Raw genomic sequence first — 23098 nt, forward strand, 5'->3', positions numbered from 1 at the left:
GGTGCCATACCTATTGACTCAAACATAGATGACCTTGGTCACCGCCCTCTCTCTTTGAGAGGTTTGGCTCCCTTTGGTTTGAGGTGTGCTTTCATTTCTTTGGCTTTCGGTTGTTGGATTACTCCATGTGTGCTCTCCTTTTTGTTGTTTCTGACCTTGGAGTACTCCTTCCCTTTTGTTGTGTTTTTGTGTTTGCAACCTAAGCCTTTCCGTGCCTCAACCTCTCATATGTTCCATAAGTCCTTATTCTCTTCTTGATCATGGGCAGTTCTTTTGGTAGCAGGCGGTACTACCGCTGGCAGGAATGGTACTACTGCTTTGGGCAGTACTACCGCACTTGCCGGCGGTACTACGTCGAGTGCAGTGTGTTGACCTCCTGTCAACGCACTGAGGCGGTACTACCGTTGTGGGGCACAGTACTACTGCTGACTAATACGTCTCCAACGTATCTATAATTTTTTATTGTTCCATGCTGTTATATTATCAATCTTGGATGTTTTATATTCATTTGATAGCAACTTTATATCATTTTTTGGGACTAACCTATTGACATAGTGCCCAGTGTGAGTTACTGTTTTTTACTTCGCAGAATATCAGTACCAAACGAAGTCCAAATGCCATGAAACTTTTTGGTGATTTTTCTGACAGAAGACAACTTGGGAGCCAAGGAAGTGCCCAAGGGGAGGCCCGTGGGCCCCACAAGGCACCAAGGCGCGCTAGAGGCCCCTAGCGCGCCCTGGTGGGTAATGGGGCCCACAGGCCCCCTCTCCACCGCCTATCAGCTCTATAAATACTCTAAAATCCCCAAAACCCTAGGAGAGCAAAGAGATCAGAGTTTCCACCGCCGCAAGTTCCAGAACCACGAGATCCAATCTAGAGACCTTTTCCGGCACCTTGCCGGAGGGGTCAACAATCACGGAGGGGTTCTTCATCAACACCCTTGCCCCTCCGATGATGCATGAGTAGTTTACCACGGACCTACGGGTCCGTATGCACAGGGCCGACCTTGGGGTATGGCCAGAGGGGCGACGGCCCAGGGCCCAGGCCGGAGGGGGCCCATAATGTAGTACACACATATAGTATAGCCCAGCAAAAAATAGACAAGGGAAAAATTATGAGAGGAAGAAAACAAGATGGGCTCGGCCCATCAGATCGCCTGGTAATGCGTAGCGAAGCATCGCGCACGCAAGTCACGGCCGCACGATGCGTACGTGTGAAACAAATCAATCTGAATATTTGGCTTTTCCTATTCATCGCTCGTCGGTTCGTCTTCGTCGTCTCATCTGCCCATCGCTCCGTCGTTCCTCGCTCGGTGCCTCAGCCGCTCGTTGCCGCCGCAGCACGCAATAGTCCGGCAACTCGGCCTTCCAGCAATACGGCAATACATATGTATGCGAACACATGTACATACCCAATATCCATGTTCGGATGTTCCTGATCCATTCATCCATACCCCAATTTTAGTAGTTTCTTTAGTACGTATATTAAACTATTCATCCATGATTCATCCCATGAAGTATCAAAAAATTTATGTATAGTTTTCTAATTCAATCTTTCATAGTATGTATTCAACCATCCTAATTTTTTGTCATTCTGTGTACATGTCTAGGGTTCCGATCATCCGACCTATAAATTTCTAATTTGTTGTCTACTCTTTGCTTCGTAATATTAGGACATTAGCATGCCATGTTGCCTAAAAAGCATTTGTCGGGTGCTGAAAAAAGAAAAAGAAAAAGAAAGAAAAAAATAGATCTAAAAATTCAACCACTGAAGGGTTCTTTGACAAAGTATTTTACATCTTCAAGTATTTTTTATGTCAGTGAAGAACGTAGGCAAGGAACTAATCCCGAGCATGAAAATTCAGATGTTAAGGTAGGTGAAGATGGTGCAAGTACAGAGGAGCAAATAAATTTGTTTCCTATTTGAGGTAAGCATGTCATGTCAGTTTTATTTTGCATTGTCCAAGAATTATTGTAGTCAAATTTTAAACTAAACATGTGTGGTTGAAAGTTTACTTTTAATATTATGCAAATGAAGTTATATTTTTTATGTACTACGAAAACACACACACACACACACATATATATGGTCTTAGGATGTAGGGGCCCATGTCGTCGAGTTCACCTAGGGCCTCCTGAAACACAGGGCCGACCCTGCGTATGTAGTAGCTAGATGGCTTCTTCTCTCTTTTTGGTTCTCAATACAATGTTCTCCTCAATGTTCTTGGAGATCTATTTGATGTAACTTTTTTTTGCGGTGTGTTTGTTGGGATCCGATGAATTGCGAGTTTATGATCAGTTCTATCTATGAATGTTATTTGAGTCTTTGTTGAACTCTCTTATGCATGATTATTATAGCCTCGTATTTCTTCTTCGAAACTTTGGTTTGGTTTGGCCAGCTAGATTGATTTTTTTGCAATGGGAAGAGGTGCCTTGTGATTGGTTCGACCTTGTGGTGTCCTCACCCAGTGACAGAAGGGGTAGCGAGGCACGCATGTATCGTTGCCATTAAGGATAAAAAGATGGGGTCTATTCCTACATGAATAGATCTTGTCTACATCATGTCATCGTTCTTATTGCATTACTTCGTTTCTCAATGAACTTAATACACTAGGTGCATGCTGGATAGCGGTCGATGTGTGGAGTAATAGTAGTAGATGCAGGCAGGAGTCGGTCTACTAATCTTGGATGTGATGCCTATATACATGATCATTGCCTTGGATATCGGCATAATTATTTGCTCTTTTATCAATTGCTCAACAGTAATTTGTTTACCCACCGTATGCTATTTTCTTGAGAGAAGCCTCTAGTGAAATCTAAGCCCCCGGGTCTATTTCCTATCATATTGTTTTCAGATCTATTAATCCAAAAATACCTTGTTGCACTTTTTCTTTACTTATTTTATTTTTGTGTTTTTGTTAGATCTATTTATCCAATCTTATACAATTTAATCTAGCTCAATACCGAGGAGGGATTGACAACCCCTCTTACGCGTTGGGTTGCGAGTTTTTGTTATTTGTATGAAGGTACTGCTTACATAGTACAGTACCTTGGTTTCATAACTGAGGGAAAACTTACTGTTGTTGTGCTGCATCACCCTTTACGCTTGAAGGAAAAAACCAACTCGATATCACAGGTAGCAGGAAACACTGACCCCAGCGGTACTACCGCTTCGAGGACTCGTGTGGGGGTTAAGTGCTGGGCACGTGGAGTTCTAACTCCCCCATACCCATTCACTTCTTCTTCCCCGACTTCTCTCTCTCAGGCGACCCAAAACTGCTCTGGCGGCCGGCTCCGGCTCTCCGAATCCGTGTCGTCTTCTCCGTTTCCGACCGATGGGATCGATCCCCACCTTCTCCTCTTGCCATGGATACTGGTATTGTCCTCGTTTTCCTCTCCTATAGTTCTACTTTTTGATCTTGGGTCTAGGGCAATGCATGTGGTATTCTTAGATTTTTGGCTAAATCTAGGCATGAGTAGGATGAGGGATGACTGCTAGATAGGAGTATAGTAGTCTTTGCCAAGATTTTGCTTGTCTACGTCACCGGTACTACCGGATCCACTCCGCGGAAGTTTTCCCATCGGGTGCGCGGTACTACCGCTTGGGCGTGGCCGGTACTACCGCTTGTAGCGATACTACCGCTCGTGTCTAGCGGAACTACCGCTTACCCTTCGGTAGTACTACCGCGGTTGGACACGGTACTACCGCAGTGACCTGGAACTTCAAAGTTTTTGCACTTACTTGTATCCTCATTTTGTGTCCCTTGTCTTATGCAATGGCTTTACACCTGCTTTTCCCTCGTCCCGTGTTTGTGGGTTCCAAGTGGTGGTATCTCCGCTCATCAAGCCCGTCGCAAGAACCCCGATCGTCCCGGTTCCAAGCGCTACTGTACCGCAGATGGCACTCCTGCAAGTTTCAGTGGTCCTCCCAGGCAGAATGTGAAGACAACTGCAAGCAAGCAGAAGGAGAAGGAGAAGTACACCCCTCCTGATGAGATGACTACCAAGGAGTTTGAGGAGTTCCGCATTTGCAATCCGTATCGCCGTACTCAAGATGAGGCTCTTGTTGGGCGTCCCTTCTGGACCAAGGAGCAATCGTTGATCTACCTGGACATTTTGAAGGCCAAGAAGAACTTGTTTGTGAACGTCAAGTCTATTGATGTCTCTCGTATGGAGAAGGATCTGACATATTTTGGAGAGTCTCTTGCTCTTTGCCATCAATGGGGACGCATTCCCTTCATCACCTACAACAAGGACTATGATGCGGAGATTGTGGCTCAATTCTATGCCACGGTTCACTTTCATGCCAATGAGGAGAGATCTATGTCATGGATGACCAGTGGGAGAAGATTTAGGTTGGTTGGAAGGAGTTCATGGATTGCTTGGGCATTGTTGATGAAGGAGAAGACAACCCGGTAGGTCTTCAGCCTCGTAGGGAAGGGCCGGTCACGCACAAGTCAAAGCTTATTCGCTACTCCAGGACGGTGAAGACTCTCAAGGGGACTCGCACGTAGCTCATTCCGTTTCTGGATATTATGCACAGGGTCTTTCGCAACCCTCTCTTCCCTCGCATTGGGAATTCGGACATGGTGCACTCCTGCTTGGTGGATCTTCTCTTGATGTGCATCAAGGAGCAGGGCAAGAATTCTACTTTGGACATCTCCCACGTCATGTGGCGTGAGCTTTACTATGGGCTTTACTTTGGATGTTTAATGGGCTTTACTATTATTTTTGGGACTAACTTATTAACCCAGAGCCCAGTGCCAGTTCCTGTTTTTCCCTTGTTTCAGTGTTTCGAAGAAAAGGAATATCAAACAGAGTCCAAACGGAATGAAACCTTCGGGAGAGTTATTTTTGGAACAGAAGCAATCCAGAAGACTTGGAGTGTACGTAAGGGAAGCAACGAGGAAGGCACGAGGCAGGGGGCGCGCCCTCCACCCTCATGGGCCCCTCGTGGCTCCCCTTACCGACTTCTTTTTCCTATATATATCCATATACCCTAAAAACATCGGGGAACAGAATAGATCGGGAGTTCCGCCGCCGCAAGCCTCTGTAGCCACCAAAAACTAATCGGGACCCTGTTCCGGCACCCTGCCGGAGGGGGGGAACCCTCACCGGTGGCCATCTTCATCATCCCGGCGATCTCCAGGACAAGGAGGGAGTAGTTCACCCTCGGGGCTGAGGGTATGTACCAGTAGCTATGTGTTTGATCTCTCTCTCTCTCGTGTTCTTGAGGTGATACGATCTTGATGGATCGCGAGCTTTGCTATTATAGTTGGATCTTATGATGTTTCTCCCCCTCTACTCTCTTGTAATGGATTGAGTTTTCCCTTTGAAGTTATCTTATCGGATTGAGTCTTTAAGGATTTGAGAACACTTGATGTATGTCTTGCCGTGCTTATCTGTGGTGACAATGGGATATCACGTGATTCACTTGATGTATGTTTTGGTGATCAACTTGCGGGTTCCGCCCGTGAACCTATGCATAGGGGTTGGCACACGTTTTCGTCTTGACTTTCCGGTAGAAACTTTGGGGCACTCTTTGAAGTACTTTGTGTTGGTTTGAATAGATGAATCTGAGATTGTGTGATGCATATCGTATAATCATACCCACGGATACTTGAGGTGACATTGGAGTATCTAGGTGACATTAGGGTTTTGGTTGATTTGTATCTTAAGGTGTTATTCTAGTATGAACTCTATGATAGATCGAACGAAAAGAATAGCTTCGTGTTATTTTACTACGGACTCTTGAATAGATCGATTAGAAAGGATAACTTTGAGGTGGTTTCGTACCCTACAATAATCTCTTCGTTTGTTCTCCGCTATTAGTGACTTTGGAGTGACTCTTTGTTGCATGTTGAGGGATAGTTATATGATCCAGTTATGTTATTATTGTTGAGAGAACTTGCACTAGTGAAATTATGAACCGACTCTCCGGTAGAAACTTTGGGGCACTCTTTGAAGTACTTTGTGTTGGTTTGAATAGATGAATCTGAGATTGTGTGATGCATATCGTATAATCATACCCACGGATACTTGAGGTGACATTGGAGTATCTAGGTGACATTAGGGTTTTGGTTGATTTGTATCTTAAGGTGTTATTCTAGTATGAACTCTATGATAGATCGAACGAAAAGAATAGCTTCGTGTTATTTTACTACGGACTCTTGAATAGATCGATTAGAAAGGATAACTTTGAGGTGGTTTCGTACCCTACAATAATCTCTTCATTTGTTCTCCGCTATTAGTGACTTTGGAGTGACTCTTTGTTGCATGTTGAGGGATAGTTATATGATCCAGTTATGTTATTATTGTTGAGAGAACTTGCACTAGTGAAAGTATGAACCCTAGGCCTTGTTTCAACGCATTGCAATACCGTTTTCGCTCACTTTTATCAACAGTTACCTTGCTATTTTTATATTTTTAGTTTATAAAAACCTATATCTACCATCCATATTGCACTTGTATCACCATCTCTTCGCCGAACTAGTGCACCTATACAATTTACCATTGTATTGGGTGTGTTGGGGACACAAGAGACTCTTTGTTATTTGGTTGCAGGGTTGCTTGAGAGAGACCATCTTCATCCTACGCCTCCCACGGATTGATAAACCTTAGGTCATCCACTTGAGGGAAATTTGCTGCTGTCCTACAAACCTCTGCACTTGGAGGCCCAACAACATCTACAAGAAGAAGGTTGCGTAGTAGACATCAGGCATAACCACCACCCTACTACGGCGGGTTTACTAAACCCTCTACAGATAGGCGAAAGTACCGCGCCACGCCACAGTAGTACCGCTCAGGTGGAACTACTGCTGGCTTGTGCCACGGAGAGTACCGCTTAACTTTGCTGTCCTGGACTGGTCTGTTCCACAAGCGGTAGTAGAGCGACAGTTTCCTACTGCAGTACAGCCCCGGGCGGTTCTACCGCCCTGCCCTCCCCTACTACCACGGGTTACGGCTGTAGTTCAACACCACACGGTAGTACAGCTGATGGGAACGGTAGTACCGCTCCGGGGGCACTACGTCCCCCTGACTTGTTCAGACTGAACCTTGTGGCCGGAAGTTCTGTGTCAGCGGAAGTACCGCTCATCCGAGCGGTATTACCGCTTATGCACGGAGAGTGTGGGAGCATAACGATGGGATCCCTTCTCCCACTATATAAAGGAGTCATCTTTCTTCTAGTTGACTACCTCTTCCTCTCCCAAGCTCCATTGTTGCTCTCAAGCTCATTTCCACCCGATCTCTCTCCGTAGCCAATCAAACTTGTTGATTCTTTAGGGATTGGTTGAGAAGGCCTAGATCTACACTTTCACCAAGAGAAATTTGATTCCCCCACTAATCCCTTGCGGATCTTGTTACTCTTGGGTGTTTGAGCACCCTAGACGGTTGAGGTCACCTCGGAGCCACATTCCATTGTGGTGAAGCTTCGTGGTGTTGTTGGGAGCCTCCAATTAAGTTGTGGAGATTGTCCCAACCTTGTTTGTAAAGATTCGGTCGCCGCCTTCAAGGGCACCACTAGTGGAATCACGGCATCTCGCATTGTGTGAGAATGTGAGGAGAATATAGTAGCCCTAGTGGCTTCTTGGGGAGCGCTTTCGTTCCGTTTTCCTTGTGGTTCCCGTAGTCGAAGCAGCTTTTCTCTTTCTTTTCCTTTTTGTTTGTTTCGAGAAAGATATCGTCCGATTCTCCTTCTATTGATTCTTTTCCGATCGAAGGCCGCCATCCTTCTTATTCAGGAACCCTTTGTTTGAGGAGGGCGTATCCCCGGGAAGGGGAGAGTGGCCGAGCGGTCAAAAGCGACAGACTGTAGAGCATTGTGCCTCCACACCGCTCCAACAGAGACGTACTTCCTCTCAAAGGGAAGGAACTTCAGCAACACATCCTCATCTTCACCGTCTCCAATTGTGGTTATCCCTTTACTTTGTGCAAGCTTTACTTGTGTTATATCATTTGCTTGCTCGTGTGGCTTGTGTTGTTAGCATCATATAGATTGCCCACCTAGTTTCTTATTAGACAACCTATTTGTTTCTAACCCTGATTTGTTAAGAAAAGTTAAAAAATTGGTAGTTGCCTATTCACCCCCCTTTAGTCAACCATATCCATCATTTCAGGGGGGAAATGCCATGTTTTTGTTTTGAGGTTGGTTCTTTTTATGGCGGGGTATTGTCGACATGTGTGTTTATCATATCTATTTAAACTTGCGCTTTTTGTGTCCACCTACATGATGGGTCCTTTTGTTGTTGTTGTTGTTCACATGTTTTCGATTTTGCAATATGCCAGAGAGGATTTGAACAATAGCGATGATGATTCTATGGATATTCCAGGCGGGGAACGTTGTGGCATCAATGATCCCTTAGAGCAGGCATTGCTAGTTTTTCCCAGCAACATTTGATCATCACAATTTTTATTGTTTTGTCATGCAGAGTTGTTGGATGCGTTGATGCTGATGGCCCATGCGACATCTACAAACGTTATTTTTGAACTATAGTTAGTCATCTTATAAGTAGGTGGCAATTTTCCACCTTTACTTGCATGGCACTTTTATAGTTGTTGTAGTTGGCATTTTTTAGTTTTTTTTGACTATTTACTGTAGAGCAACAGCCCCACAGTCCTTTTATTCCAGTTTTTTTGCCCAAACCTGTTTAAATCCGCTCCCACCGGGAGTCGAACCCAGGACCTGGCATTTTTTTAGTTGTTCTCAGTTGGCATCTGCAAATGTCATTTTGGAATTATAGTTAGCCATCTTTCATGTAGCTGACAGTTTTTCACTTTCACTTGTGTGGCACTTTCATAGCTATTGTAGTTGCCATTTTTAGCTATTCTCACATGGCATATATATGTTTCTACTGGATGGCATTTTAATCATGTTTTCTTCATGACATTTTTTCATGTAATCATTTTTATGATTGCAGATTTTATGTAAGATGGCATTTTATTAGTTTCGTGTGGCAGAAACAATTTCCATAGTGTGTTAGCAGTGGAAGATTTTATGTGTGCAAGTAATGGCACACCAGTTAGATGTTTTTGTTTATTTATGAATTGTTTCATATATTATTCGATGGTGGCAGATCGTTCCCAAGTTTTTCTTCCAACTACTTGAACATATAGGGCCACAATTGGTTTCCCCCCAGGAAAAACCACACCCCAAGTCGACAAAACTTTCGTCCCCCTTTATGTGTTTTTATGGTTTATGCAAAACCATGCCACAACGAAGCGATTTTTTGCAATACCAAGTTTCTCCATTTTAAGAATATAATGTTTTTTGTACTTGAACATATAAAATGGGATGGCAATGCTTAGCTCTAGATGGCAAAGCGTTGCCGGATCGTGAAGACCGTACACTTGCAACCAAGTAGAGATGCCGTGTTTTCGGTCTTCCATTCAAGAGATCGTTCAAGGGAGGTTCGCGGGATCGTCATCAACGGTTCGAGGGACTCCAAGTACGATCTACACCGACTTGTCTACTTTCGCTACACTCCGGAGTCTATAATGATCATTGATCCAAACCCTATATGCATCTTCATATTGTTCCTGGTTGATCGTAGATCAAATTTGTTTTATTTTCTACAACGTTTCCCAACAAGAATATCTCTCCATCTCGGAGGAGCAAATTCCACTCTCGAGCTATCTAGTCCCTTGTTAAAATTTTTGATGAACCTATAAGTTGTGGTATGATGGCCATGTTACAAATGACATTTGAGCAACCCAAAGTTCATCGTACGGTAAGAGATGACTACAATACTCTCATGGTCTAAGGAACAAAACACATGTTAACACTCCATGTTATAACAATTGACTTCAGACGATATTATCTCAAAGTATAACAACCAAGTTTGGGCCGATTCAGTATGACCATTCTTCTAGCGTCATACTCTCGATGTTGTTTTAGGACCATCGTTACACTTAACGATATTCTAAGATTCGAAAAACATGATCATCAACAACACTTGAGTCAGTCTTAGAGGCAAGACTAGGAATCTTATTTTACGTTTATCATTCCACACGTGCATATGAGTTTTCCAATGAAACACATACTCCAGGATCATATGGGTATAACATAGAATATAAACTCTTAATTATGAATATGGAAATATAATAATATGATATTATTGCCTCGAGGGCATATTTCCAACAGAGACGCTGTTGCAACTTGCTCGGGCGTCCATTTTTTGCTCATGTCAGCATCGACCATCTCTAAGTCTGGATCAGTGCTCATTGGGTCCTATGAGTATGATCCTTGGTTTTCCGCTTCTGGTGCCAGTTCGGCCGCCTCATCCTCCCCTTCTTCCTCCTCGACGTCCTCGGCCACCATCGGGTCTGGCACCAACACACATTGTCCATTCAACTCAAAGATCCTTGAAGGGCAGAGCTGATAGTGGGTGAATGCCATCACCATGGTCCTTAAAAACATGGCCAAGATGCCCACATACAACACACTAGTCGGGGAGTCTTTCATACTTCACCCGATAGATCTGGCATTTTGTGTCTCGGATCATTGAAACTGCATTCTTGAGCGGCTTGAAGACATTTATTTAATACAAACTCGGTAGAAATTGCCAACAAAGTCCTGCGATTGGGTTTCAGCAAAGAGCACCTCTCTCACCTTTCCTGATAGAGCTTCGACAAGATGAGCATACTTTTCTGGAACGTCATGGATCTGCGCCCATATGTTCAACATGTCTAGAGCACCATGGAGGATTGAGGGATTCCATCATAGGGCGTGAGGATGATCGCATTCCCTCGAAAGTTCCTGGGGCCATCTTGCATCACCCATTCCCAATCACCAAGACAAAAGATTTGCACGGTGTATAACTTGTCTTGCAGGGGGCGGAACTTGCAGTCATGTGCTAGATCCCGAGCCGCCCGCATGTTCTTGAAGAACCAAAACTGGCTGTAAGGCTTGTCCATATGAACTCGCACTACGGCCATCCACCTTGCTGATTCTGGTGGTGCCTCCTTCTCATCAGAGACCACATCATCCAGGTCTTCCTCGCGGAGGCCGAGCTCCGTCATCATCTTCTCTAGTTCACCAGCAGGGCTCGCGCCAGGAGCGCTTGCCGTCGGCGAATCACCCGATGCCATATCTGGAACCCTAACCCAACATAGATCTGATCGAGCGTTGTGACGAACCCTAGCTCCCTTCACGCACCAAGGGATTGATCAAGGCGGCGGCAGATCGCCCCGGGAGAAGCTAAAACCTAAAGAGAGGGAAGGTTCTATACATTTTTTCGTAATTTAAGTTTTTTTTTGGGACACTTTCGTAATTTAAGTTTTTTTTTGAGGCAACTTTCGTAATTTAAGTGAATTCGAAAGCTTCTTGCGTCGTTTCAAAATAGACCTTTTCTTGGGTTTTGCTGGGCCTGGGCCATCCGAAGAAAGCCCAGTAACGACAGCAAAGAAATCCCCCATGTCCAAGGGCATGGATGAAGATTTCGTGAAGGCCGAGCCTCCTCATGTAATTTCCCTCCCCGCCGAGAAGACAAAATTTCCCACTCCACTCGAATTAAAACCCTAGCGGCTACAACCTTCGTTCCCCGCCGCCTCGTCCACCTGTCGCCGGCGCGCCGCCACTGCCACCGCCAGCGAGATTGCGACCTGAGAGGTCCCGCGTCGTCGTGCTGTTCCCGGCTCTACCTTCGCCGCGGCCACCATGATCTGTGCAAGTAAGCTCCTTTGCCTCAGCCCCCCATCCTTTATTTTCTTCAAAACCCTAGCTACCCGATCCGTCTCCCCGTGCGCTAATTCGTCTTCCGTGGCCTCTACGTTTGGGCCTGAAGTCTCCGGCGAGGTGCCGGATGAGCCGGTGGTATCAAAGAGGTCGGGGCTCCTCTTTGAGCGGCGGCTCATCGAGCGCTACATTGAGGTCGGTAGTACGTCTTAGATCTCGCCTGGTATTTCTTTATCCTGTTTGCGCTAAGATTGTGTGGGTTGCTGTGGCCCAGGACCATGGAAAGTGTCCAGTTACGAAGGAGGAACTCTCCATGGACGACATCGTGCTGGTGAAGACCAACAAGGTGAGGCCTCTCTGGAATGCTAATAAATTTTCGAAATTGCATGCTTCCGTAGATTATCCTATGCCATATCCTCCTATGTGGCGGCACTAAACTAATTAGCTAAAAGTAACTTGACACATCACCCCTCAAATATTCGGGGATTCAATCTTTGAAAAAACCACTGATGAGCTCTATTATTCACAGGTCGTGAGGCCCAGGCCTCTGCAGGCTGCAAGCATTCCCGGACTCCTTGGAATCTTTCAAAACGTAAGTGGAATTCTGAATATCTAAAACTGTTGATAATCATTGTTGTCTTGTTAGTTTACTATAGCGTGTTATAATTATAGGTCAAACACTCACAGTAAATTCGTAGTGTGCTTCTAATGTCAACGATAAACAGTTCCGGGCTTCCTGCAAGCTGCAACACTGTGGAGCTGTTTAAGTGTATTCTTTAGCATCTACAGAGATGTAACTTACACTAAGCTAAAGCTAGAAAAATTGCCTGCTTGTCAGTTATATTAATGTGGAATCAGGAACTCTGCTATATATTTGTTGATCCACCCTTTTTTTACGTTTTCATATTTGTCCTAGAGTCAGAATGATCACATTTAATAACTGCTGAAATATATGAATAATAATCCTTAAATTCTGTTGATAACATTTCCCTTGATGGTGAAGTCTGCACTATGGTACTATTTCCCTGACCCCTGCCATACTCTCATGAACTAGTTTTTCTCTGATTTTGCAGGAGTGGGATGCTCTTATGCTTTCTAATTTTGCTTTGGAGCAGCAGCTTCACACAGCAAGACAAGAACTTAGTCATGCGTTATACCAGGTCTTTGTTTGACCAATGCAATTATTTCTTCTCAATTCACGCAAAAAATATTAAGGAAATTTCCGTGCAAGTCAAATAGTAAGGACGCAATTATTTTCTTCTTAGAAATCTCAGTCTGTGTTAATTCATAGCAAATGGACCATCAATTTTCGCGGGCCGAGGTCCCGCTGGAAGAATCTGAGCTTCCTATAGGTCCGTAGTTAGGCTGCTGTGGATTGTTTTTCAACATTTGAGTGACTCCACTCGTTTTACAATTGGCTGGTGATAGATGCACTAGAATGTTGAATCATTCATTGTTGGAGCCCTGCTTTCTTCGCTCTTATTATATAATCGTGTCTCAGAATTGTTCATACTGGAATTGTAGCTTAACTTGAGTTATGCACAAACTGAACATGATTTTAGAGGGTGTTTTTTCAAACCAATGCTTTAATTACTGATGTAGACTCAATTATTTTGAAAGTTTTGATGCGATGAGTTTGTTTTGTTCTGGGCCTTCAAATGAAGTTGTATTTTGCATTCTTAGAACTGAAAACAAGCTAACAATTATTTACAGCTGGTCTTTTATGCTTGTAGTTGTGCTTATGTGGGTAGAAATGGTTGACCGCTTATGTGGGTAGCACTAGCACATCTGAATATCTTATATGACGAAGTGGTCAAATGTTATTGGCCTTTATGTGCTGACCTGTCTTAACTTCACAAGTAACCAGTTATTACCAAATTTTGCCCTCTCTTTAGTCAACTAGTCATCATGATTATCTGTACTGTAATATGACCTTGGGATCTGTCTGCTCTAACCATTGTACCCTCTCTTCTCCTGTGCACCAGTAGTCAAATTGATCTGCACTCTTCAATTTATGTTTTCTTAACTTGAATAAATATTAAAACATTCATACTCCACCCATCCCTAAATAGATTTTATTCTAGGATTTGGATAATAATAAAGTGTACATATAGTACCATATTAGCCTCGCCCAGCCCCTCATTACTCCATTTATTGCTCTTGGGATAATGTATGTTCCTCTAGTTTGGATTAATAAATGAACTGTTGACAGCCGAAAGGAGAGGTATGCAAATAAAAAATGGTGCAAATAAATCTCGAATTGTAGAATGGCACTATTTAGGAACGGAAATTGGAAGGTGGAATGGCATGTATTCAGTATATTGTGTAAAGCCATTCTAGTTTTTTTTAGCATAAATTTGTGAAACTGTGTATTGAGGTTGTCTGGGTTGTCAAGTTTGATCTACACAAACTTTATTAAGCCAAGCTATTTTTTTCAATGCTTGATTTAATCTAGCAGACTTGTATGTTCATAGTTACTTGTTCAAACGCAGTTATAGTCTTGCATGAAAGAACATTACCCATCCGCTCTCTGTTTACTAGTTTGTTTTTGCCCCTTCCAGCATGATGCTGCCTGCCGTGTTATAGCCAGATTAAAGAAGGAAAGAGATGAGTCTAGAGCACTTTTGGCTCTAGCTGAGAGACAGATTCCCGCTTCGATGGCAGGAGTTGCACCTGCAGCTGTTGTTTCCAATGGAAAAAGAGGTTCCTACTGCTTGAAGCTGTGCAAGTATATCCTTAGGTATATATTTTTTAATTTCTCATAGTTTAGCTTTGTTGGATACAGCAATGGAGGATGAAATTGGCCCTGATGGGAAGAAGATACGCCCTGGTATCAATCCTGTCATGATCGATGAACTAACAGAGTGTAATACCATGCTTTCTGCCCAGCGTAAGAAACGACAGGTACGCAGCCCACTGCATAGCCACAACAGAAATAAGTTTACAACTGTATATTGTGTGTTGGTTGTTTTCAAAACAATTACCTCTCTAAAGAGTTAGCTTGTTCGGTGTTAGCATTATGCAGGGAGTAGCTTTATCTTATCGGGAGTGTAACAGGTGAAAAGGGACCTAAAATTGAAAATCTGAATTTCATTCCTGCCCTTAAGATCAGTGGCGAAGCCATGCCCCCCCCACTCAAGGTTGATAAAATTACAGACACCTTTCAAGTTTTCATGGAAAACAGCAAAACGTTCTATTTGCCCCCCCCGCCCCCCCTCCCCAAAAGAAAGTCGGAACTCCATGGCATACTTGGCATATAAGCTATCCCGAACTATGCATCTGATTTTGTTCTAGGGTTTGGATATGATGAACAGGAAGAGCACATACGCGCTATTGAGATCTGACACCTCGTCTTGGCATATTTTTCATCATTTCTAATATGGAAACCTTTGTATTGCTCATTCCCTCTGGCCGCAAAAGTTCGTTCTGAACAAAGGGATTTTTTGTGCCCCAGTTTGAATGTGAAGAATTGTGGAACATTTTGGATCTGAAACAGCAAAGTTACTTGCTTCAGACACAACGAATCAGGAAACTAATTGGTAATCAAGATCATTATTTCGTCATTTGGATCCAAACAAAGCTTCCAGATAAAACGTAAGAGAATATTAGATAAACGGAGGTGCTGCGGCAGCATTGGCTCCGGCGGGGAGCAAAGCCGCCTTAGGAGTGCACATGTAGGTGTCAGTCACAAGGAGGTGGCACTGGGTAGAGGAGCCCCCCGCCGAATTGAGGGGAGAAGTGTGCCAGGGCCACCTTGTGGCGGAGGACCTTCAGAGAAGGGTGTTGGCATCCACATCCGGTAGTGATAGTGATTCTGATTCAGGATGATTTGAGGAGGATGTTGGCATCAACATCAGACAGCCTGATTGTGAGAGGAAGATGGAGGAGGAGAAAAAGTGTGTGTGTGTGTGTGAGAGAGAGAGAGAGGGCAGGGAAGTGAGGAATAGAGGAGACTGGGGGTTCTTTTAAGAAAGGGTGAGGGTGTGTGTGGAAGATCTGCCTGTTGAGGGTGAGGGTGTGTGTGGAAGATCTGCCTGTTGAAATGCAATTGATTGGTGTGGCTTGGTATTTTCCAAAAGATGTGGATTTGCACATAATATGTTCCCTTATCTTGTATGAATGCACTTTTGTAAAAATAGTTACGACTTTGTTGGTGAAATGAGTCAGCAATCCTATCTGTCTTCTCTCAGGTACCACCAAGTTTGGCATCAATTGATGAACTGGAGAGATATACTCAGATCTCTAGTCATCCACTCCACAAGACAAACAAGCCGGGCATTTTGTCTATGGATATCCATCCGTCAAAGGTTAGATTATGATTTGGCTATGTGTTCATCGTGTTGGGTTAAACTGTATATAAGGTCACACATTAATTGAAGTACACACCATCATATTAATACATTTACTTGTGTCGGGCAATATGATGCATTATGTTGAGCAGGACTTCACAAATGTCGATTTGTTCATTTACTTTGATGTCAAAGTGATCGAGTTATTCATTTACTGGATTCTTAATCTGGATTAACAGGACATAGTTGCAACTGGGGGTATTGATACGAATGCAGTGCTATTTGATAGGACATCTGGTCAAATCCTGTGTACACTTGCTGGTCACTCCAAGAAGGTCTTTCCCCCAAGTGCTTCTGATGCATCCTTAATTTACTATTTTTAATATATTTGTCGGAGTTAAATTGTAACATGTGAACTTTCTGATGGCAGATAACCACTTTGAAATTTGTTCCACGGGATGAGCTCGTGGTAACTGGATCAGCAGATAAGGTATGCCACTTTCTGATGCTCTAATTACTCACAAATATGGTTAAAACAATCAGATGCTGATTTTATTGGCTTCTCGACTCTGTCATGTTGTAATTATGGGGCTTGTGGCAGTTAAATGCTTGGACACATTTAATTTGTGTATGAGATAGACAATGGCCTTCCTTTTTGCTTTTTAATATCTATCCTGACCAGCATGGATTGCTTATTTGCACCTTGTGTTTGCTCATGTTCAGAGGTAACAAAGTAGGTAAAAATTTGCCAATACCACCAGGTTTCTAGTTCCAGTGCCAGTAAATTCATAGTTCTACATGTTCATGTTCTGATATAAACTGCAAGAATGATCCAACTCAATCTAAGACTGAGCTGGAAACCGATGAGGTTGCTCAAGCAAGGCGGTAGCCCTTTGTGTCGTTTGTCGATGTAGCCGAGAGCGTGGGTGGTGTACCCGTGGTCGAGGTAGCTGTGCTAAGAACGCCGTGGTCGATGTCGAGTCGGGGTAGCCGGTGTCAAGGTAGTCGCCGTGGACCGGGAAGAAGAGCGGCGGCGGCGGCCTGAGGAGGCGGCGGTGGCTAGGTCAGAAGCGCGGCGACGGTGCTTGAAGTAGGCGAGGAAGAACCCGACAGCGTGACGAAGATTGGCGCGGACGGTGGCGTTCCCGCGCCTAGGAGACGGCGCGACGCATACCATGTAGAAGTCGACGCGCGGGGACGGCGAAGTGGACCGCGAGCCGCGACGCTACGGCCCGAAGGGGCGACACAGCGGCCGCGCGTGGGTCGGGGCGACGGCGGGGAAGACCTCAGGGCGGTTGCAGGGACCGCGTGCCACGCTCACTACGGCCCGATGGGGTGACGAAGTGGCAGCGCGAGGGTCGGTGCAGCCACTGGGACGGCCTGAGCGGACGGCCTCGGGGCGGTGATGGACCGCGGGCCGCGGCACTACGGCCCGAAGGGGCGACGCAGCGGCAATGCGCGGGTCGGTGCAGGCGCGGAGAGAACCACGGGGCGACGGCAAGAACCGCGTGCCATGCTCGCTACGGCCCGCCAGGGTGACGCAGCGGCAGCGCGAGGGTCGGTGCAGCCACGGAGACTGCCTGAAGCGGACGGCCTCGAGGCGGCAGTTGACCGCGGGCCGCGCACTACGGCCCGAAGGGGCGACGCAGCGGTAGCACACGGGTTGATGCAGTTGCAGGAGTACCACGGGGCGATGACGCTGCGGCCTTATGAGGCGACACAGCGGCAGCCCATTGCTCGATCGGTGAAGACGCTCATACCCGATGATGATCTTCATAGACTTGCGAAGCTGCGCGCAGATGGCTGATTAAAGCGAAAACACAACAAGCAAGGTCAAGAAGGCGCGGACGAACGACGAGACGCGCAGGGATGCAGGCAGTGGTGCAGCCGACGGGAACCGGCCTTGTGCATGGATGCATGCATGCACCCAAGCATACCCGCACGTGATGCAGCCCACATGCAAGTAGCAAGACTTGCACAGGTTGCATGATTCACAACCGGTGTAGATCGACGTGGCCTGATGAGCAGCCGCGAGCGGCCGGCTACACCATGCCCACATGTGGGACGACGTGCCAGTCAATGACGGCGCAACCGGCCACCGCAACAGCACGCGTTGCACACGTGAACCTGGGGCGCCGGCTCGAATGCACATATACGGATACGGGTATCAGTATCGGGCCAATACGGATACGTAAATTCGTCATTTTGAAAAAGTGCCAATACGGATACGTTTTACTATTTTTTTTAAAAAAAAAGGGATTCAGAATGTCAACCGTGGCCTTTTTACATGCATGGATTCCATGGTTCCCTGTCTTCTTTAGCAAATGAGCAGAAACTCTAGAGTAGCTACTCAAAGCTTCATGACCACAGTAGTCACATTTCCATTTAGTGTTGCCCCCTCCAGGTGATTTCTCTATGATTTGAACATGGCTCCACAATGGTGCCCTTAGATTTGTAGGTACAGTAGGAGGTTCAGCAGGAGGAGCCATCTGGAGGAGATGAGAAAAATGAGATCTTCACAGATCAGAGGAGAAAGAAGAGAGGATGAGCTTGGCTGGGCAGGAAAAAGGAGAAGAGGCGTTGGTGAGGAGTAGCAGCTCGTCGCTGGCTAGACGCCGCTGCCGCCCGCCCTGGGTGAGTAGCTGCTAGGTACGCAGCCACCAGCCGCCGCCTGGTGTGAGCTCGGGAGGGAGGAAAGAAAACTGGGAGGGAAAGGAAGGGGGCATTGGGGTACTAGGGTTGCTGTCTGCCTCTAAGCTGGGTTGAGTGGTCTGAGTGGTCTCTTAGATGGGCTGGGCCGTATCCAAAACAAACTAAAAAAGTATCCTTCAAGTATCTGAATTGTTTTAAACCGTTTATTAATGGATACTCCTTGGATACGTATCGGGGGCGTATCGGAGGAGTATCGGTATCGGATACGGTATCCGATACCGATTCGCTAGTTTCTTGAAGTATCGGTGCGTTCGAGGGCGCCGGCAACAGATCCGGGTGAAGGCGGGCGTTGTTGTCGAGGTCGGAGTAGAGACGCGTTGTAGATGACGAACGGCGGCGGGCGACGCAAACCGATCTTAGATCGGAAAACCAAAAAGAAACGCCGATCAAGATGACCGGCGTGAGAGAGAAAAACCCGGATAAAAAATCGGGAAAAAGACTCTAGGGCAGCCGATCAACACGACCGGCGGACGAACCCTAGGTACGGGCGGCGCGGCCCCCAGCGACGGTCATGGAGACCGACCGCCCCGGAGGCGGCGCGCGGGGCGGAAGCGGCGGGCGGCGGCTAGGGTTTGGATCGGTTAGGCTTTGATTTAGGCCAACTGAACCGACTTCATACCTGACTGCTGGGCATGGCTCTCAATCCAAAACAGCTAGGCAGTTTTTAGTCATCTATTTGGACCCAACCAACACCCATCTAAACTGACTCGTTCAAATATGTAAAAACCCTATTGCCGCGCTAACTCGACCACCTTCTACCTGGTGAGATCAATTGCACTAGTGCCATACTTGTAATCATGATTTGAGAGGTCATCTATCTAGAAATAATTTATATAATGCTTTAGCTCATGCCAGAAACCTTCTGTTAACATATAGGTGTTGCTGCCTGCTTATGCTGGTCAGTAAACTACTAAGTCGTGTAATATTTCATACATGCTCGCTTGTAGATAGCAAGTTGAAAAGTTGCTATGGTCTTTATGAACCTGCTGATGTTACTCCTGCAGCCCTGCTATATAAATGGACTGCTTTGCATTTGTTGCACTCATAAGAAACACAGAACCTGATCACTCTTTTGAGCCCTCTAGCACGAGCCCGAGGGTTTGAATTATACGAGCATATCAATTTTGGTAGTTTAAGTTATTGCTGACCTTTTTGCAAATGCTGCAGACTGTTCGGATTTGGCAAGGGGGTGAGGAGGGAAACTATAGTTGCATCCATACTTTGAAAGATCATACCGCTGAGGTTAGTGTTTACTCTTCAGGTGGATCTTGCTTTTGCTAAGCAGATCACACATGCTTGAGTTTATAATTTCCTGTCTTCAGAATTATGGTTTAAGGATTGCTGATACTCTTATTACATTCATATTCATCATTCCATTTTTTGATATTATATTCTTGGTGTCATATTAGATTCAATAACATTTAGAAAAATTGATACTAGTAGCAAAGGTCTATTTTTCTGTTTTGATTTATTTCTCATGTTGAGGAACAATGGACAATAAAAAAAGAGACAAAAGTTCTACAGTGACATGTTTTGTGATGGCAGTAGCCACACTATGCTTGAAACAATAATTCACACATGAGATACCTTTCTTCAAGTTTTCTTGCTCATTGCACCATTAGCTGTTGACCTGTTAGTCTATTACAGTCAATTCATTTTCTGCTGTCACATGTAAAATGCCCCTTTTTTGCGGGTCATTGTTAACAATATTTTCTTTTGTTCTTATCATTTTGGACTCATATTTTTAAAATGTCCCTGATGGTGAACAAAATATGTTTTTTAGCTCATCCTTTCTTTATTTATTTTAAAAAAATCTCAGGTCGAAGCTGTTACTGTGCATGCGACTCAGAAGTACTTTGTGACCGCGGCCAAGGATAATACTTGGTGCTTCTATGATATTTCAACTGGGTCTTGCCTCTCACAGGTCCACTCACGTAGACTACAATCATCATTGTGTGCACTTGCATACATGTGTATTCAATGCTAAAATATTTTTCATTAGGTTGGCGAGGCTTCAGGACAAGAGGGATATACATCTGCGTCTTTCCACCCAGATGGTCTTATCCTTGGAACAGGAACTACTGAAGCTGTTGTCAAAATTTGGGATGTGAAAACTCAGGTTGGTATTGCAATTGTTTTCAGGAATGATTTCAGATGGTCATGCATATGTCGGTGCTTGAAATATACTGCCCCCGTCCCAAAATATAAAATGTTTTTGCAGTTCAAATTTGAACTGCAAAAACGTCTTATATTTTGGGACGGAGGTAGTATTTCCTAATGAACATTCTTTTTGTCTGTAGTCCAATGTTGCAAAGTTTGAGGGGCATGCTGGACCTGTCACTGCTATGTCCTTCTCTGAAAATGGTTACTTCCTGGCGGTATGCTTGTTACCATAAAACAATGTGCACAGTGTTGATGTCATTGTTATTCTGATATTTTCACCACCCCCTTGCAGACTGCTGCTCTTGATGGTGTCAAGCTTTGGGATCTAAGGAAATTGAGAAATTTTAGGACTTTCTCGCCATATGATTCGGATACGCCGACAAATTCTGGTAAGGAACTTTGTACGTCACTTCTGTACTCCATACAGTAGTATACTTTAGAGCATATAAGTTGTGAATACTGCTATATGCATGGCTACAGCTAGTATGTCACTCCTTAGATTCATCACAATTCCATGTTGACATGTTATTTACATAGTTATCTTGGATTGTGATAGGCATGTTTTTAGTTTATGGCTATCGGTTCAATTCTATTTCTATGTTGCCTTGATGCCTTCTCTTCTGTTCTGCAGTGGAATTTGATTTTAGCGGTACCTATCTTGCTGTTGCTGGTTCAGATATAAGGTATGCTCTTGATTTCCTGGCATTTTGGCATTGCTTATGGAGGGGAATCTATTGATAGGTCTAGACATGATATATTGACTTCCTTGCAAAAAAAAAACATCCATCCTTCTTTCAGTTGTGTGTTACAATGTAAAACTAAATATTTACAATTTCCAATCTGTCTTTTGCAGGGTTTACCAAGTAGCCAACGTCAAGACGGAATGGAATCTTATCAAGACCTTGCCAGATTTGTCAGGAACAGGTTTGCACTCCTTCCTGGCCCTGATTAAGTTGGGCATGCATGTAGAGTTGAGGTGAAGTAACTTCATTCTTGTGAATTGTGTCTTCACAGGGAAAGTGACCTCTGCGAAGTTTGGCACTGATGCCAAATATATCGCCGTCGGCTCTATGGACCGTAACCTGAGGATATTTGGGCCTCCTGGAGATGATCAAATGGATGATGATGCAAAACCATCGGCCGAGTGAGGAAATGCAGTGTACCTGGTTTTACTTGTTTGATGCTCCCTGTGCTCTCTTTTGGCAGTGAATGGATGGGTTGCGTATGAGGAAAAGCAGGGTCCTCAGGGAGCAATGGCGTGGGCGTCCGCCGATGTAAAGACATTATTGTATTGTAGGCTTCACTAATTTTCTAATGAGGATATAATTTGTTTTGAAGAGGAATACAATCTCAAAGGGCTCGAGCCACGGGCATGCAAGTTTCTTTTACCCGAGGCCGTTATTTGATGAATTAATGAGATTTTAAAGAACATGCATTATGCACTTTCTACTAAAAGATGTTTCTTGTGCCTGAATTTCACAGAACTTTACTGACCGATTGGCTTTCGTCGTAGTAATCTTTTACAAGAGCTAAGTATGCGCTAACCTTTTATTTCATGTGGCACCATTAACTTTGACTAATCAAACCTGACACTTTGATGAACATTATTTCTCTAAAAAAGCTGGCTTAGTGTTAGACAGGAGACTTGGTCCACCATGTCTACCCACGATCTGCGCACGACTGGGCGCACGTATTCTGTTCTGTTGGGCGTGGCCCTCCTATATGTAATCGGGACGCTCGCATCTCCGCCCTGAACACAGAGCTGCGCACGGTCACCTAGGGTGATCGCCCTGTCGGTGTCTTTTGCCAGCAGATCAAGGCCATCGGCGACGAACTCCGTGAACTCATAGAAACGGTTGCTGATCGTGCCCTTCTTCACGTACTCATGGGTGGCTCCCTGATTCCGCTCCTCCGCCCTCTGCCGACCCTGTCCGAGGCTCGTTCGATGCTGCAGCTCGAGGAGCAGACTCAGGCCCGCAAGACTGGAGCCCCGCGCCTCTTCCACACCACGCCGCGCTCCGCTCCACCACCGGTGGCCCCTTCGCCGGCGCCGCCCGCCGCACAACCGCCGCCAGGATGGCGCCCCAGCCCCAACTACAAGGGTAAGAACCCAGTTTACCGTCCACCGAAGCAGGGCTCGTCTTCCTCTGCGCCTCCACCGTCGGCGCCCGCGGCATCTTCCGCACCTCTGCCGCCTGCGACGTCTTCCTCGCCGATTTCTTCCACATGGCGTCCCCCCACTGATCCATGGACTGGGCTGC

General features: G+C 45.3%; 1 protein-coding gene across 2 annotated transcripts; it reads left to right on the forward strand.

Annotated features, from left to right (window-relative positions):
• Window positions 1-11423: 11423 nt before the first annotated feature.
• LOC109771913 (pre-mRNA-processing factor 19) lies at window positions 11424-22311 on the forward strand. Of its 2 annotated transcripts, XM_020330607.3 has the most exons (18): window positions 11424-11668; window positions 11783-11868; window positions 11948-12019; window positions 12203-12265; window positions 12747-12833; window positions 14235-14376; window positions 14459-14577; window positions 15864-15980; window positions 16202-16297; window positions 16393-16452; window positions 19842-19916; window positions 20494-20598; window positions 20677-20793; window positions 20975-21052; window positions 21130-21226; window positions 21469-21520; window positions 21691-21761; window positions 21852-22311. In XM_020330607.3, the coding sequence occupies exons 1-18, from the start codon at window positions 11656-11658 to the stop codon at window positions 21983-21985; spliced, it is 1584 nt and encodes a 527-aa protein (XP_020186196.1). In that variant the 5' UTR covers window positions 11424-11655; the 3' UTR covers window positions 21986-22311. The 2 variants fall into 2 exon arrangements, with proteins under 2 accessions (XP_020186196.1, XP_020186195.1); XM_020330606.3 differs by having other exon boundaries at window positions 11510-11868.
• The last annotated feature ends 787 nt before the right edge of the window (window positions 22312-23098 follow it).

Source organism: Aegilops tauschii, chromosome 1 (assembly GCF_002575655.3).
Source record: "Aegilops tauschii subsp. strangulata cultivar AL8/78 chromosome 1, Aet v6.0, whole genome shotgun sequence".
Lineage (NCBI taxonomy): Eukaryota > Viridiplantae > Streptophyta > Magnoliopsida > Poales > Poaceae > Aegilops > Aegilops tauschii.

What these genes read in the sequence shown, in the direction of transcription:
- LOC109771913 (XM_020330606.3), top strand. Translation starts at nt 11,656, where the DNA reads ATGATCTGTGCAAGTAAGCTCCTTTGCCTCAGCCCCCCATCCTTTATT. An exon ending in TGTTTCCAATGGAAAAAGAG is followed by an intron (nt 14,377 to 14,458) that starts GTTCCTACTGCT and finishes TGTTGGATACAG; the next exon opens with CAATGGAGGATGAAATTGGC. An exon ending in CCCAGCGTAAGAAACGACAG is followed by an intron (nt 14,578 to 15,863) that starts GTACGCAGCCCA and finishes GTCTTCTCTCAG; the next exon opens with GTACCACCAAGTTTGGCATC.